Source organism: Podarcis gaigeae (genome assembly GCF_964106915.1).
Source record: "Podarcis gaigeae genome assembly, chromosome: 1".
Lineage (NCBI taxonomy): Eukaryota > Metazoa > Chordata > Lepidosauria > Squamata > Lacertidae > Podarcis > Podarcis gaigeae.
In genome coordinates, this window is record NC_139678.1 from 93,191,892 (window position 1) to 93,208,188 (window position 16,297).

At 42.6% G+C, this 16,297-nt stretch overlaps 2 protein-coding genes across 3 annotated transcripts in view; one reads left to right on the forward strand and one right to left on the reverse strand.

Annotated features, from left to right (window-relative positions):
• UMPS (uridine monophosphate synthetase) overlaps window positions 1–3,785 on the forward strand; it is a 54,929-nt gene extending 51,144 nt beyond the window's left edge. The window contains exon 7 of the transcript XR_014565959.1: window positions 2,487–3,785. The gene's annotated coding sequence lies outside the window, so the exon portion shown is untranslated. The remainder of the gene's footprint in view (window positions 1–2,486) is intronic.
• The window catches only part of ITGB5 (integrin subunit beta 5), a 79,316-nt gene that overhangs the window by 40,326 nt on the left and 22,693 nt on the right, over window positions 1–16,297 (reverse strand). For both annotated transcript variants that reach the window (XM_083737890.1, XM_083737889.1), the window contains exons 3-5: window positions 12,185–12,389; window positions 6,449–6,698; window positions 1,672–1,840 (exon numbers count right to left, since the gene is read on the reverse strand). In XM_083737890.1, the coding sequence (XP_083594016.1) occupies window positions 1,672–1,840; window positions 6,449–6,698; window positions 12,185–12,218 (453 nt within the window). In that variant the 5' untranslated portion in view covers window positions 12,219–12,389. The remainder of the gene's footprint in view (window positions 1–1,671; window positions 1,841–6,448; window positions 6,699–12,184; window positions 12,390–16,297) is intronic.

A 16,297-nucleotide genomic window follows, 5' to 3' on the forward strand; every position in this document is an offset into this window, starting at 1 on the left:
GGTTGCTCTAGGCATTCATGCACAATGACATTTCAGTGGTCAACATACATGTCGCAGTCAGTAGCTGACAGCATGACCTCCAGGTCTAGCAAGATGCCACATCAGCTGTGAAACAGGTACAATACCCCAGTAGCCTGTGAGACCTGCTTATTTGAAGGAAATATCCAAAAGATCAAAGGCTGCAAAGGGCAGGCCAAAGCAAAATATAAGATGCCATGTATGCACTGCAGCAACTAACTGCATTTTCCCTTGGCTATATTAGTTTAGGGAAGTTGTGCCCCCTTTGAGGTCAACAAAGACTTGGTCAACTTGGAAAATCAGATTTGCTGACCTCAAGTCCTGTAAGAGTTCACTAATCATGCAATCGTTCCTCGGGGGGGGGGGTGTGTGGAAATTCTATTGCAGTTCCCAACTCTAGAATCATAAAAAGTGGCATGCATTTTACATTTGCTCCCAAAACTTAGGAAAGCAGCTCAATTTTCAGAACAGCGAAAAAAGGTGTGAAGAAATAAAATTTAAAAAGCCATATGAGACATTATTATTAGCAGCAGGTGTAAAAAACCCAATGCTGTCTTTAGTGTTCCCTGCTGAACACAGGAAATAACTCCCCCCTCCAGGGAAGTGACAAACATATTATCCTTTTATTATGCTGACAGCAGTTTGAATTAAAATTGTCTTTCTGCCAAGAGTGGAACTTTTGCCAAGGCAGCTGACGAGAGGCGAGAGGCAACTGTGCCTGCATGTTTAAGAAGCAGGCTGTGTTTTGATCCGCACAGAATCTATGGGTTTTATATATATATATATATAAAAGGAAAACAAGCAGCAGAAACTGAAGCTCTGTCAGATAGATGCAACCTATCCAAAAATAGTATCAACAGATTCTTAAAATAGGCAGTCATGCCATATACCTTGCTAATATACAAAGGCAAAAAAGGACATGAAAAGTATTTTACTACAAATGCTGCACCCAAATCCCAGTGTCAAATGCAGTCATTGTTCATAAACAAGAGGCATATTTAGGATCTACTGGCAAGGAATGCCACTGATGGAACGGCCAGCCAAAGGGACAAGTAACAATGGCACTGCAATTTTTCTTCAGATGGAGACATATACTAGGGATAGTGCCACCCGACAGATACAGGGACACACAAATGTGCCAGACCCTTTCTTTTTGTGCTTCGAAAGGGCAAACTAGCACATACACACTGTGGTGAGATGCACAAGTCCCAAGTCACAAATCTCACTATAGAGATGTATAATTTCCCCAGCTAACCTAAAAAGTACAAATTCCACATGGCGCACAAAGATATTCTGAGAATTCATTTATCAGTGCCATTTTTTAAAGTATGTTCTCACCACAAACAATCAATTAACTTCCCATCTCCAATACCTGCAACCCCTACAGGCTACAAGGAATGGCAGATACAGTGGTACCTTGGTTTGCAACCGCTTTGGATTACAACCGTTTTGGATTACAACCATGTCAAACCCAGAAGTGCATGTCCCTTTTTTTTTAAAGATTACAACCCATTTTTGGGGGGGAGGCCCCATTGGCAAAAGTGCGCCTTGGGTTACAACCTGTTTGGTTTACAACCGGACCTCCGGAACGAATTGTGGATGTAAACCAAGGTACCACTGTCAACCATTCACAATCTGCCAGAAGTTACTCACCTCACATACAGCAGCCTGCAAGATTGCGTCAAAGCCACCTTCTGGGGCATCCCTATTGCGGGAAACCTTCTGTTTCTGAACCTCTTCATTAAACCGGTCAACTTTATCCGTGAGGGACAAAAGGTGGCGAAATCCAAAGGATGGGACGCAACTGGGAAATAACTTGTAACTAGAAAAGAAATGAAACATCATTGTGAGTCATTTGTCTGCACAGTAAGATAGCAACACCAGCGTTTGCGTCACACTTCATACCTACTAAAGCTGATCAAGAATGCAAATTCAGAGCAACTTTCTGGCTTGAAAGATTACTCAGATTCTGAATAATGTGCAATACAGTGACACTGGAAATGAGGAACTTAATTTTGAAACTGAATATGCCCCAGACAAGAGTCTCTATAGAGACATCTTTCTGAGTAAACTTGGTACTGGCTGTGTTCAGGATTGATATTTTGGCAATAACCAGGAAAGAAGCAGGCAAGCCTTAGGCCTGCTCCAGTTGGACTGCCCCTTCCAACCTACCAAGAGGGCAATATTCCATCAATTGCCCTGTGGGGAGGATCCTGATGACTTTTCAAGTAGTTAAACAATGTTTATTGTATTTTTAAAATACATAAATTTAATTGGAAGCAACCTTGGAAATATTTATATTCCGAAAGATGGGAAATAAAGAATTGTAATAGATACATAAATATTTGAGTGCATGTAATTTACAGGAATAGGATAGCCCATTGGGGCTATATCAGGTGCTCATAATGTGTATGCAAAAGAGCCCTACAGATTTTAAAAAATGATTATTTCCCCTCTCCTTGTCATAGTGTCACTATCACCTCGGCAATGTGAGAAGCCCACCAGGGAAGAAGAGGGGCCTGAACTGGTCATGATGAACAACGGCTGCTGCTGCTGCTGCTGCTGCTGCTGAAAGCTGAGGAACAGATGGAAGGAGTGCTGGAAAATTCTCTGTTTTCAGTCTCTGTCACTCTGTCTTGTATTTACATGACTGCTTTATGTTCTCATGTGGTCGAACTGACAAGCTCATTCCTCCGCATGGTATGTGCTAGAGTGAAGCAAGTCTCTCGAGTCTCCCCACTTCAGAAACTGAAAAACAACTATCCCATTTGAAAAGGACTTATTTGGTTTGCTTTCACTAGTTCTATGGTTTCAGAAGAATAATTTCATTTTAATCATGCTACTTTCTCTTATAAGCATGAACAGGAGTCCCTAGAAGCTTAGCAGCTTCTAGTTCACTTAGCTAATACTCTGTGATTTGAAGCTTAGCAGAGATCTTATGTCAGTGTTAAGTTGGGGTGGAGGCTTTGGCAAATTGGCCATCATAAATAACACAGAACCTCAATAAGCTTGTTCTTTTCTCTTCATTCTCAGTAATCATATATGCTACATACTAGGGGGTGTATTAACTGAGGCTAAGCCAGTCTGGAAAACAGAGCTCTGTGAAGGGTGTAGAGGTGTCTCCTAACAAGTCACAGCACCCTTAGCAAACTACAGCCCAGAATTCTTTGGGGGAAGCCATGAATGTTTAAAGTGGTATGATACTGCTTTAAACATATACTGCAGACGGGACTGCGGTTTGCAAGCAGAAACCATCCTCCAACCAAATAAACATACCCTCTTCTCCCCTTCTCTTACCAGTCTTAATCATAATTTTAACGTTACATCTGCACTGAAAGTAACCCCTAGTTTCAGGTCACTGCCAAATCATCTGCCAACCAGATTTCAGATCTGGTATCAAATCATGCTTAAGTTGAAAACCACTTAATGTTGGAAACCACTTTATGTTGAACCATAAATTAGGGAAGCAAGAAAAAGGGACACTGGTAATTAACAGCAGCAGAGGGGGTTGGGGGGGAGAGAGGTGAAGGAAGAACTGCCTGTCTCCTGATTTGAGAAACTCCTGATTCCAAAGAAGAGTATACAGAGAGTCAGCATTGTATCTCCACCAGGCGAAAGATACTGACTTTTCTAGTAAGTTATGAAAATGTGGCCTTGAGTGGGTGTGATTAAACAGGCTCTGTAACCATGATAAGTTACATTAGAGAAGGACATACGTATGTTTGGTATTTTGCCTTCCTTGTAAATTTGCTGAAAACCCTGCTGTCACTTTGGGGTTGAAGTGCTTTTCTTGTTCTGTGTTCCTAGCACAGAACAGTTTGGACGATGTGCACACCCAATTACACACCCAAAAATATTGTTAATTAAAGTGCAGGAGATTTTGTCTACAAATAGTGGTTCACTTTACAGTTCTCTTCCACAATTTTGTGGTTTCATTCTCCTTTTTTCACACGGTTATCAGCCTAATTCAGGTGTTCACAGTCTAAAAGCAATGACAAGTTGCACAAATCAGTGGCCCACTGACACGCCTCACACTCTCCAACACATCCCTTTCTCCAATCTCAGCCTTCCATGAACTGGAGAGCCAAATGCTAAAGTGAGGAGCTTCTTCTACTTGTGGAAGCTGCCTGCCCGATTTAGAACACTTGGGGCTATTAGCAGCCCTGATTCACATCACTTCCCTCCCTACAAAGGTGATGTGAATGGCAAACAATGACTGCATAGATGGAACGAGCACACAGACTGCAGGGATACGTAAGCCAGAGAAGAAACAGTAGTATCCAGTATCCCTGGAGCTTTGTATTGCAGGTGAGCATGATGTCGTGCATAATAGGCCTCGAGTGGCTGACACGAGGCAACCGTCAGAGCGAAAAGGCTCATGTCCAGAGCCAAGCATTCATTGACTGCCAGTTTAATTTCAGCAGTTTGGTGGATTCCCTCATGCCCAAGGTTACTGACACTGGATAGAAGATAACAGGGGTTCCAGATGTGGGAATGCTTTGAAAAGGGGAACATGGAGTTAGGTTGCTCCTAAGTCTGCAGTCCTACAGGTACTTACTTGAGAGTAAGCCCCACTGAACTCAGCAAGACTTGCTTCAGAGTTACCATGCATAGGATTAGGCTGCAACTTTCAGGGAGCGCTGTATTTTAAAACTAATATGCATGCGTGCAATGGACACTACAGAAGACACCTGCTTTAAAAGAAGGAAGGTTCTACCTTTCATGGATTTAGATTCAGGAACAATGCTTGCATAGCTGGTTGTCTTTTCAATGCTTCAGCTCACGTTCCTCACCACTAGCAACCCTGTTACCCCCTTCCCCTCAATGATGCTGGCCAAAAATCTATAAATTGCTGTACAAATTCAATTTGGGGTAGAGCATGGGTAGGCAAACTAAGGCCCAGGGCCCCAATTGCCCTCTCAATCCAGCCCGCGGATGGTCCGGGAATCAGTGTGTTTTTACATGAGTAGAATGTGTCCTTTTATTTAAAATGCATTTCTGGGTTATTTGTGGGGCATAGGAATTCGTTCTTTTTTTCTTCAAAATATTGTTGGGCCCTCCACAAGGTCTGAGGGACAGTGGACCGGCCCCCTGCTGAAAAAGTTTGCTGCCCCCTGGGGTAAAGCAAAATGCAAGAAGGCTGCTGAGACTGGTGAAAAATACATATGCATAAAATAATTTATTTGTTTTGGGTGCAACACATCCGCTCGAAAACAATCTGCAAACAAATGTGCATTCTGGCTGTGCCAGGAGTGCGGTTGGTGTGATGGGAAAGAGGTGTGTAAATGTAGTGTGTGTGGAGGGGGCTTGAGTGAGCCTCCAGCTTCTCTCTTTCTCGTATAAGCTCTCCTTTTAAGTACTGTAAATGATTTTGCCTGCAGGAACGCCTATACCTGAATATTAGGGTTAGGGTTAGAAAAATTTCCCAAAGTGTGTTGTCCACAGAGCCAAAGGAGAGTTGCTAAATTATCAGGAATCACTGGCTTAATGCCAAATAAATTTGCCACCACTAGGCACTTGTTTGAAATCCTGATGATTGCTCCAGGAAAAAAAGTATAAGGCAGTAGTTGTTAACTGCCCCAAACATCCCTGCAAGTTAGAAGGTAATACTAGATGGGATCCAAAGAACTACTTTCAGCTGCGTAGCTCAAAGGCTTGTGATCATTTGGTGATTTCAGGTTTGTTTAACTTTTACTCTTTGGCAGACACCACTCACCATGTATCAACTACTTTTGCAAACCACCCATTCCCCTTTGAGTTGCTTGCAGGTGTTTTGCAGGCCCACACAATCTGGGACCCACTAACACAACTGCAGCCCTCCAGTCTAGAAGGGACTCGCAATGCTTGGTTTTGCTGCCTTTCTGGGACCTGTAAAAAAAACCAGGAAGTTGTCAAGCCACAACAAATAGTAGATGGACCCAGTTTAGCTTGGTGAGTCACTCATCTATGCAGGCCTGGTCTTCTGCCATGCAGTCAGAGGGGACATCCAGCCAAGAAAATCCTATGCAAAGCACTAGACTGAATGGGCCTTTGGATCCTGGCCACTGCCCTAATTTTACATACACAAACGCATAGGCCAAGAATATAAAGAATAATATTTTCAAAAACCCAAGGACCAAAGTTTCCACTTCCCAAATGTATTTATATCTGCACAATTTAGAATATATATATTTTTAAAAGGAATATAAAAACACTGTATTGCAGATATCATGATCCTACACAAAATTCAAAATAGACCTGTTTTTTTCAAATGTGAGATGTCTACTTTTTAATGATCCTGCAAGCTGTGAGGTCTTGCAAGCCCTTCCCTGCAGCCATGGGATGCTGCTTGCAGGTTCTAGCTTGCTCTGCTCAATAGGAAAGAAATCTTACGTTCTTGCACATTCAGTGCCAAAGCAACAACTGCAGCAGCTGCTGGCCCTTTGCTTACCCAGTGCAAGGGTTGTTCTGGTATCTAGGTGCTGTGTAAGAAAAGGGAGAAATGTTTTTGTCCACGAAAGAGCCAAACCCAAGGCGGAAATTGCTGGTGAGTTTCCCCATCTCTTCAGCCAGCGTGGTTCCCAGATTCCGGATGTTGTCCAAATCATCCTTCATGGAGAGGGAAAGGTCCATCAAATAATACAGGTCCACAGGGTAGTCCTCTACCTGCCGAACGTGCACATGCAAAGGCGTTGGATCACCTGTGGAAGCAGCAGGTTTGTGGCAGGTTAATGACAAGCAAAAGGCAAGCCAGTTGTTTCCTTTCTTTGCCTCTTGCATTCACTCAGCTGGCGGTGCAAAATCACCCCCTTAACTGTTACCAGAAATAGCCACAGATTCATGCCTGAAATATGAATACTTCTTCACAAAGTTTCCTGTTGCAACATGTAATTGATATAACATGCCAAAATCCAGACAGCATACTTTCCTTTTTGTAAAATCTGTAAGAGAGCCCTTCCATTAAGGCTTCAGTAGAAGCCTGGCAATTGCAAGGGGGAGCAACTGAAGCAATTACTCAAGTTAGAACCGTAGAATTGAAGCGTTGGAAGGTACCCTGAGGGTCTTCTGGTCCAACCCCCTGCAAAGCAGGAATCTCTAAAACATCCATGGCAGATGGCCATCGAACCTCTGCTTAAGAACGTCCAATGAAGGAGTCCACCACCTTCCGAGGGAGTCTGTTCCATCGGCAGGTGATATCAGGGCCACAACAATAACCCTGCAGCGCTACTCTGGTGTGGCTGCTCTTTAGGCTTGCATCCATGCAGACAGCCAAGCCACAACAATATTTCCCAGTTGTGAGACTCGCAGCTACTGGCTGGGAGCCATTTCATTTTTTATTTTATTTTTTGTTTACCAATGCACTCAAGCTAGTTCACTGCAATAATAATGGATTAAAATCAAACAGATGGAATACTAAAGAGAAAGGGAACCAGAAAGGAAGAAAAAAATAAGCAAATTCATGCACCACAGCTGGTGCCATCCACTGTCTAAAACAATGGAGGGGACCCTGCCGCCTTGCCTCTCCCTCAGAATGGGTGCAGATGGAGAGCGTTCTGAGAAGAGAGGAACCAAAATAGAATTATGTTTCCATTAAGCTGATGGAAGGGGGCCCTTCTCTCTCTCCCTCTGTGGTGCTTGCCCATTCCTTGTGATTTTGTTTGTACAGGGGGATGGAAATGGTTAATACAGATTGACCAATGAGAAAGCTCAGAGGTGGAGCCTACCTGGTTTTGAGGCTCAGCCCAGGGGTTTTACCACTGGGAGATAGAGGAGTCAGAGTCACAAAGAGAAAGTAAAAGATGAACATACTGATTGTGACAGCTAGAGTGAGAGACAGCGATAGAACTGAGAGAGAAGAGTGTGACAGTGTGAGATAGTGCCACATCTAGTTAAGGGCGCGCATTTGAGAAACCATTCTGAATATATTTAAAACTTGTTTGTTTTAATATTAACTTGTTTCAATAATCTTTAATCTTCGTTGTTGACTTTACAACCTGACTGAGATTTAGTATTTCACCAGAAGAAACCTGGTTGGTGGCAGCGGAAGAATAAAGCAGTGGTGTACAGGTCAATAGTCCATGAAACGACCAGGGGCTCTGTACGAACGCCACTCACTCTCTCTCTCTCTCTTAATTAAGTGGAATGGAATGAATGTGGACTGCTGATTACAGGACCATGTGGTCCTGCAGTATCCCAGCTCAACAATGTGCCTTAGATTTTCCTAGGGTTTGGGTGCCTGTGTTAACTGGGCTAGTTGGGGACAGGAGAATATCAGCACTTCTATGATCAATGTAGAGTCAAGCTCTGCTCTGAACCATCTGTTGCTACGTCAAATGGTTCAAACAAAAACTGAAGTTAAATCCAACATATTTTAATAGGCTACTATAACACATGCATCCCCCTGCCACCTTTTCCTCCCCTCCCATTGAAAAGACAGTATAAGCATTTGAAAACTGAAATCCAGATGCCTCGTAATGGTTGGTTCTAATAGGCTTTGCCTGGGAGCACTATTCTGTCACATCAAATGACATTTCTAGCTCAATAGATCAGGCTCTCTTTCACAGCTGGGTGAGTTAGATCCAGCCACCCAGTGCAGACCCCAAGATTTTCACCTCCAGACTGTCAAGGAAGTAGAAAGCAGCTCAACTCCTAGGCCACTCAATTGAAGTAATCCTGTTTATTGAAATATATATTTTGCTTGGTGTAGAAACAAAACAGAGTCAGTCTCATCTACTAACTGCTCATTTTATAAATGCTTCTCCACCACTTACACTAAGGGCTGTTTGCAAACGGAAGCCTTGCTTGCAACACTCAATTATGTCCTGTTGCGTCTTGTATAATGTTTTGGTAACAGCTGCACAACACAGGTATGCAGCTAGGAAGTTATGGCTTCAAGGGTTTGCAGACATAATCCTTCCTCTCTTCACAACCTAGTGAAATAAGATTAAATCTACTTTGGCCCCATAGGTATGCAGAGTTTTGTGGACACCCAGCAGTAGATGGGCATCATCCAGCTTCCTCTTAAGAACTACCTGAGAGTGAAAGCCCTTCTCCATAAGGTCCCAGGGCAGGTCACAACCATACAGTCATATAACATTAAAATCCAATAAAATCACTTAAAACAAACTGATGAATGTACATCAACAACGGTAATGGTCCCGCAAAAAATGGCAATTCCACATGGCTAGCAGAGTAACTTAGCACAACTTCTTTTTGACAGTAGTACAACTTCCTTTCTCCAGTGACATATATATGATTGTATTACAATGTCCGTAGCCATCATTGGTAATAGATGTAGATAGGCCAGATTTCAGCTCAGGGAGAGGAGGAGGAAACAGGACGCAAAGAAACTGAGGTGGGGTGGGTGGACAACGGCTTGAGAGCATAATGCAGTGATGGAGAGGTGGGGGACAAGGAAGAAAAGGCTCAACGGGTTAAAAGGTCAAAGTAGCAAGGTCCCTAAGAGTGGGAAGCTGCAGGAGCATTGAAAGACTGGGCTGGCTTAGGACAATATATGCCATTGGCTTCCTCTGCAGTAAAAGACCATTATAACCCCGTGAAGTTATGTGCAAAGTTTATATACATACACATACAGAAGTGCTTTTCCTGTGTACATTTTTTTTCTACAATTTCACATTTTGTTATCACTGCTTTCACAGCCCCTGTAATTTCATTTTATTACGCTCTGAAAGAGGATTTGCTTCCCCCACCCTTGCCAAAGTAAGAATTTCACCTGCAACCTAAAGATTCACTGTTGCTGAAGTGATTGATGTGACAGATGGCTCAGCTCTAGCAAAGCTTTTTTCCACCCTGCAACTGCTAGCAAACAAGGGAGCCTTGTTCCCATTCGGCAACTATTTTCTCTTTGCAAACGCATTCTCTCCAGGACAATTGGAATGCGTCACATGGAGGGAGATTCTGAATGTGTGAACTTGTCCTGAATCAAATGTGAACTTTCAATCAATAGAAAGCTTTAAAATCAACATTCACATTACAGTATTAGGCTTGTATATATTTACCAGCTCCTAGCTGCATCCACTCTGGATTTGCATAGATCGATTAGATCAGCCTACCTGATGTCCAAAACAGAAGCAGGGTCATGGATACAGTTTTGTGTATCTGTTGCCGTGTCTCATTTAGCAGCGGCAGCTATATTAATGGATTTGCATTGGGGAGAACAGCTTACAAGAAACCGTAGCCATTAAAAGGTATGCACCCAAAGCTCAGTGGTACCGAATAGGCTTTGCATACAGAAAGCTTCTCAAAAAGCAATCTCTAGTTTAAATTTTTTCAAGTGTTGGAGCAGGAAAGATCTCTGCTGAGAGCTACTGGCAGTCAGAGTAGGGTCTACACTGAGAATACTGCTCTATCCGGTCCAGAGAAAGGGAACAGACATTGCTGGGAGTCAACATCCTATCAGCTTCACCAGCATGAAACCATGTCAACTTTGCTTTCCGTCAAGTGCATGATGAGAACACTACAGAGCTGTTACACGAGATCCATTAAGGAGCACAATGACAGCAATTTTGGAAGGAGGAGATTAAAACCATTTTTCAGGGTGGCTTTTGCAAGCTAGAACGCTCAGTAACCAAATTTCAATAGTTGCCTCTCTATTTATGTGAAACTAACAGGCGTTTCCAGTTTGGGTGATGGAACTTTCTTGTTTTGTGCTGTGATTAATTTTAATGTCGGGAAAATTTGTGAGTTTTATGTGTGTGGGGAATATGAATTCCTTATGAACTTGGGGCTCTCATCAGAGGAATACTAGAGCCTTATTATTAGTAAAAAAAACACACACAAAAATCCTTATTGTTAACAAATAAACCTTTTCCTTATCAGAGGAGGATAGGAATGGAAAAGGAAAACATTTCCTCTATTTGCAGTTTGCCTGGACTACAACACAACACAGACATTCCAGGCACGTACACAATTGTTTAGTGAATCTGTCTTTCATAATGGCCTTTAGCTTCAATATAAAGGGCCTTTTTAGAAAACAAAACAACCAAATATCAAAGGCTAAATATTTTCGCACAAACGTTGAAACTGTATGAATGCCTCTTTTCTGCAAAGCTATTTCCACAACAAGATTCTTGATTTTTCCATTTTATTTTTTCATCTTGGCAGAAAGCTAATAATATGGTAAACTCTAGCTTCTTGGATCAAAAGTTCATCTCTCGAGTCAGTGCAGTCAAAGCTCATCTTGTCTTTACAGGGAAGGTGGGATGACTGTGAGTCACTTAACCATGTTAAGACAAGAGATAATACAATGGGAATAATTTCTGAAGACGAGTAGCTGGTGGATTTCAAGGGTAAATGGGAACAGTTTCATAAAACTTTAATGATCGAGAACCCAGTGCGTGCCCACACTTCCATTTGCCCCATGCCTTGAGAGCACGGGTCCAAGCAGCTCTTTGTTTGTTCCACCACTTTTCCCCAGGAAAACCAGCTGTTTACTGCCGAATCGGAACAAACATCAAGCCACAGAAAAACCAATTGACATTTGTTCTGAGTCAGTGGTAAGCAGCAGGTTTTCCCATGGAAAAATAGTGGTACAAGCAGAAGTGTGGGCGAGTTTCTCACTCAACAACACACTTCCCCAACCTCATCCCCTCCAGCTGTTTTAGACTGCAGTTGTGCATCAGGGCTCAGGAAGGCTCATTTCCAAGAAAGGAAGGGGAGGAAACAAGGGCGGTTTGACTATTAGAGATCTTCTCAATATTGTGGCATGCCTGTAACCCAGAGTCTGATCCTTACTTACAATTATGTATTACAGGGTCCTGAGGCAATGGTAAACTATGGTTTGTTGTAGCCCTTGGGATGTTATTATATGGTGGTGCAGAAATGCTGTGAATATATATAAACAAAAAACAATAAATAAACCCAGCAACTAACTAAAAAACTGGATTGTATGAGTAGAAAGCAGGGGAACAGGAACAACAGGCACAGGACTTACTCCCATATCTCCAAACCATGGTTTGGTACTGCATGTGAGCCAACCCATAGAGCAGAGGAAGCCAACACTGTGTCCTCCAACTTTTGTTGAACTGCAGTGCCCATTATTCTTGAACATAAGTCACGCTGGCTGGGGCTGATGGGAGCTGGAAGGCACCACACTAGCTACCTGCCATAGTGTCCAGGTTGCTTGCAAATTAACGATACAGGTTACAGACATTTGGTGCTAACTTACCAGGCCGCAGATTTAGTGAGATCTTTTGTGGCATTATCTGGATAACATCCGAACTGGCCACACTAGAGCCCTTGCTGCTCAAAGGAAGGTTCTTTACTATTTTAATGCTGCTTTTTGTACTCTCAAAGTGCCCCGCACAACCATTGGCTATTAGATTTTCAGTGAAGTCACACCTCGAAGTGATGGATTTTTTGCTGCCAAATTCCTGCAACGAAACAAAATTGAAGTATGCAGCGTGAGAAAATCAGTTTGCCCAAAGGATTGTAAAGATTCAACACAAAGCTAGCTGGGAAGATATTTTTATTATTGGAATTTTCATTCTGTAAATCCCACAGAAAGCTCATAAAAACAACCTTTGGGGTTATTCCATTTCAACTTACAATCAACCCATGAGTTAGGTTGGACTGACAGAATTTGACTGGTTCAAGGTCAGCCAGTAACATTCATCAGCCACCGGGAATCTGATTCCAGTTTGACATGGTTCAAGTCTAATGAAGACCTACAATTCCAAAATCCATAACAGGGAAATATTCTTATTTGGCCAGACCAATTGTTATGAATAGTGAGCAAACATCTATGTTCCCCAGAACTCATCAAGGTAAATGTTAAACAAAACTGGGGGGTGGGGGGTGGATTTTTTTCTTATGGGCAAACCCTTTTTTAATGCTTACAGTATCACCTAAATACCATTGCCTCAGGGAAAGGCAGGGTTTCTTCAGATTTGAACATACACATGTGTGTTTCTACAGACACGTCAGGATGATGGAAAGGTAGCAATTCTAAGAACTAAAGCATTAGAAACAATGCAAGCCGAGGTAGGCAGGAAAATCAGTGTGTTATTTTTTAATCTACAAACCACCACAATTTAGATTTCTGCAATTATGAAAAGAGATCAGAGCAGCTGAATGACAAACAGATGGTTACTCTCTTGCTTCAGACCCAAACCTTTCCCCACTATGGACGATTCGAACTTGTTGTTCTCAAAGGAATGTTGGTGTTGGCGGAGGAATATCCATTGGACTAAGAAACACTAATCATTTAAAGGGATCTCAGGAATCAGGGCTGGGGAAAGCCCTTGAAGAACCTTTGTCAAGTAGATAATACCAGGCTAGATGGACCAGTAGTCTGGCTCACTTGTAAGATATCTTCCTGTATTGACTCCAATTGCAGGCAAGTGCATTAACAACTTGGCTACTACTTGTCAAATTTCTACCAGTTTCTTTGCCTTTGCATGTTTAATAGCAGTCATAATAGTAGTTATACAGTGCTTTCTTTAGGTACTCAAAGCTTTTCACAGCCAGTATCTTTGTAATCCGGTAAAGCAGACCATCATTATCTCGTATTACAAACAAGGAGCTGATAATATTAAGGCTTAGTATGAAGGCCATAGAATGTGCTGAGATTCTGGCTCACAAAGGTTCCCCCCTCCCCAATGGGCTTTAACCCCAGAAGTGCTGCTCTTTTAGCATTTTTCAAAACATTTAAAAAATATTAGAGTTTACTTAAACAGTCCATCTTGCTATTCAGGAGCTTTCATAGGAATCCAAGTTCCTGTCGAAATGAAATAAAAGAACTTTGGCCAGAAGTTATATTTGGTATGTGAAATGTAAATCTTGCCTCATTCCAAACAGTGATATTCTAGTCTAATAATAAAACACCCCTCAAAAATAAAAAACAAAAGCACGTAAACCATTTTTGTGGGCACACACATGCATATTTGATGTTGAAAACTCTTCACCAATTTGAGGAGAGAGGAAAAAATCCCTCCAAATTATCAAGTTACAAATGCAAGGAGTTTGACTTGAAACTGCAAAATCGGCAAAGTATATATTGACCTAGTTGTGGCTTTCTTATTGCTACACATACCCATTATCTACTTCGCAATGATTTTTTAAAAAAAGTTTCCTCATTTGAACTTTCTATGCACAAATCACTAGCTAAGCCTGTGTCATAAAAAACAGAATAAGTAAATTTGCAAGCAAGCACAATCACAAGTATGCAATTGCACAATTCTTGGCAGAGATTTTTTAAAGGACTAGTTAGAAGAAAGGTCAAGCCGGAAATCAGGTCATGCTCAGCAAAGAACAGAGGCCCAGTTCTTACCAGGCAATAAACCTGCATCTGGGTCGAACCACTCTATTGTTGCTCATTTATTCTGTCCAACATCTCTAGGTAAAGGGTAAAGGGGCCCCTGACCATTAGGTCCAGTTGTGGCCGACTCTGGGGTTGCGGCACTCATCTCGCTTTATTGGCCGAGGAAGCCAGCATACAGCTTCCAGTCATGTGGCCAGCAGAGTCATGTGGCGAACCAGAGCAGCACACGGAAACGCCGTTTACCTTCCAGCTGGAGCGGTACCTATTTATCTACTTGCACTTTGACATGCTTTTGAACTGCTAGGTTGGCAGGAGGAGGGACCGAACAACGGGAGCTCACCCCGTCGCGGGGATTCAAACCGCCAACCTTCTGATCGGCAAGTCCTAGGCTCTGTGGTTTAACCCACAGCGCCACCAACACCTCTAGGTATACACAAAACAACCTTAAGAGTACATTTGACCAGATAACATGATGGGATGCACCTAGGGGGCAATATACTTCACCCATTCTACCTTAAATTCGGAGTGGGGTGGGGTAGAGTAGGACCCTTATGGCTGAAGAGTAATCCAGTACAAATTTATACAGGAAGACTAACTTCTGAGGCTTCTAAAGAAACTAGTATATAGGCATTGCCCATCAAGCACCTTCCAGATGTTTTTGGACTACAACTCCCATCGTTCCCAATCAGCACAGCCATAGTGGTTGTGACTGGTACAAAACCTCTGGAGGGTACCAGGTAGGGGAAGGCTAATATAGTGAACTGCACTGCCAATAATCTCTGAGTTGCTTCCGACATGTGGAAATGTTCTTCGTCAACACAGGATGAGCTGCATGCAGGGCTTCTGGCCAAAGCATACAAATCCATTAAAAGCAATATAAATTAAACAAAACTTGTAAGGAATGCATGCCTATATCTTAGGCATCTATGGGATGGCAGGAAAGCATTTTTGTGTGCTTCCCTAGTCAGATATCAATAGCCAGGAGTTTGTTTCACCAGTTTTGGCTGGTACACCCTATATGAAGAGATCTGGCCTAGCCACAGTAATCTGTGTCCTGGTCATGTACTGGCTTGACTACTGTAACGTGCTTTACATGGGGCTGCCTTTAAAGACTGCTTGGAAGCCTCAGCTGGTATAAAATCCAAAACACTAGAGAGTACAGTGGTACCTCAGGTTACATACGCTTCAGGTTACAGACTCCGCTAACCCAGAAATATTACCTTGGGTTAAGAACTTTGCTTCAGGATGAGAACAGAAATTGTGCTCTGGTGGTGTGGCGGCAACGGGAGGCCCCATTAGCTAAAGTAGTGCTTCAGGTTAAGAACAGTTTCAGGTTAAGTACAGACCTCCGGAACGAATTAAGTACTTAACCCGAGGTACTACTGTACTGGACAGGTGGGTACGTGGTTGCATTTCTGGACCTAATTTAAGGTGCTAGCTTTAAGCTTTAAAGCCTGAAAGAAATAGGTCCAAGATATCTAAAGGACTGTCTGCAGCCATGTTGTCTTGCATGCCCTCCAAGATCTGCATCACAGGTCCTCTTTGTTTGCCCGCCAACTAACCAATGAGATTGGCAGGCACAACAGGGCTTGTTCTATGGTGGCCCCATGCCTTTGGAACCCCTTACTCCAGGGGTGCGGGGCCGTTTTAGCTCAGCTGCCCAGATTGCTATCTTCCACCACCCCTTTGCCAATGATGCTTCAACAGGTGGGCATGTACTCTTTTATTTAATATGTAAGCCTCCATGGTGGACTTTTTATTTGGATAGGCGGCATATAAACGTTTTGAACTAAATAAAGGTGGGATGAGCCCTATTTCTCTACAAGCAAATGCAAAAAAAGAAACAGAGGAGCTTGCAGAGGCACTAGAATAAAATTCACCTCTGTACAATTCATTTCAGTTTCTCTCATGTATCTACTCTTTTGTTTTTCTAAAAAAAAAAAACCAACCTCCTGCATGCTACCGGCCTGGTACACTCTGAAAGATTATTCTGCACGAACTATTTCAGTGATCTGTGCT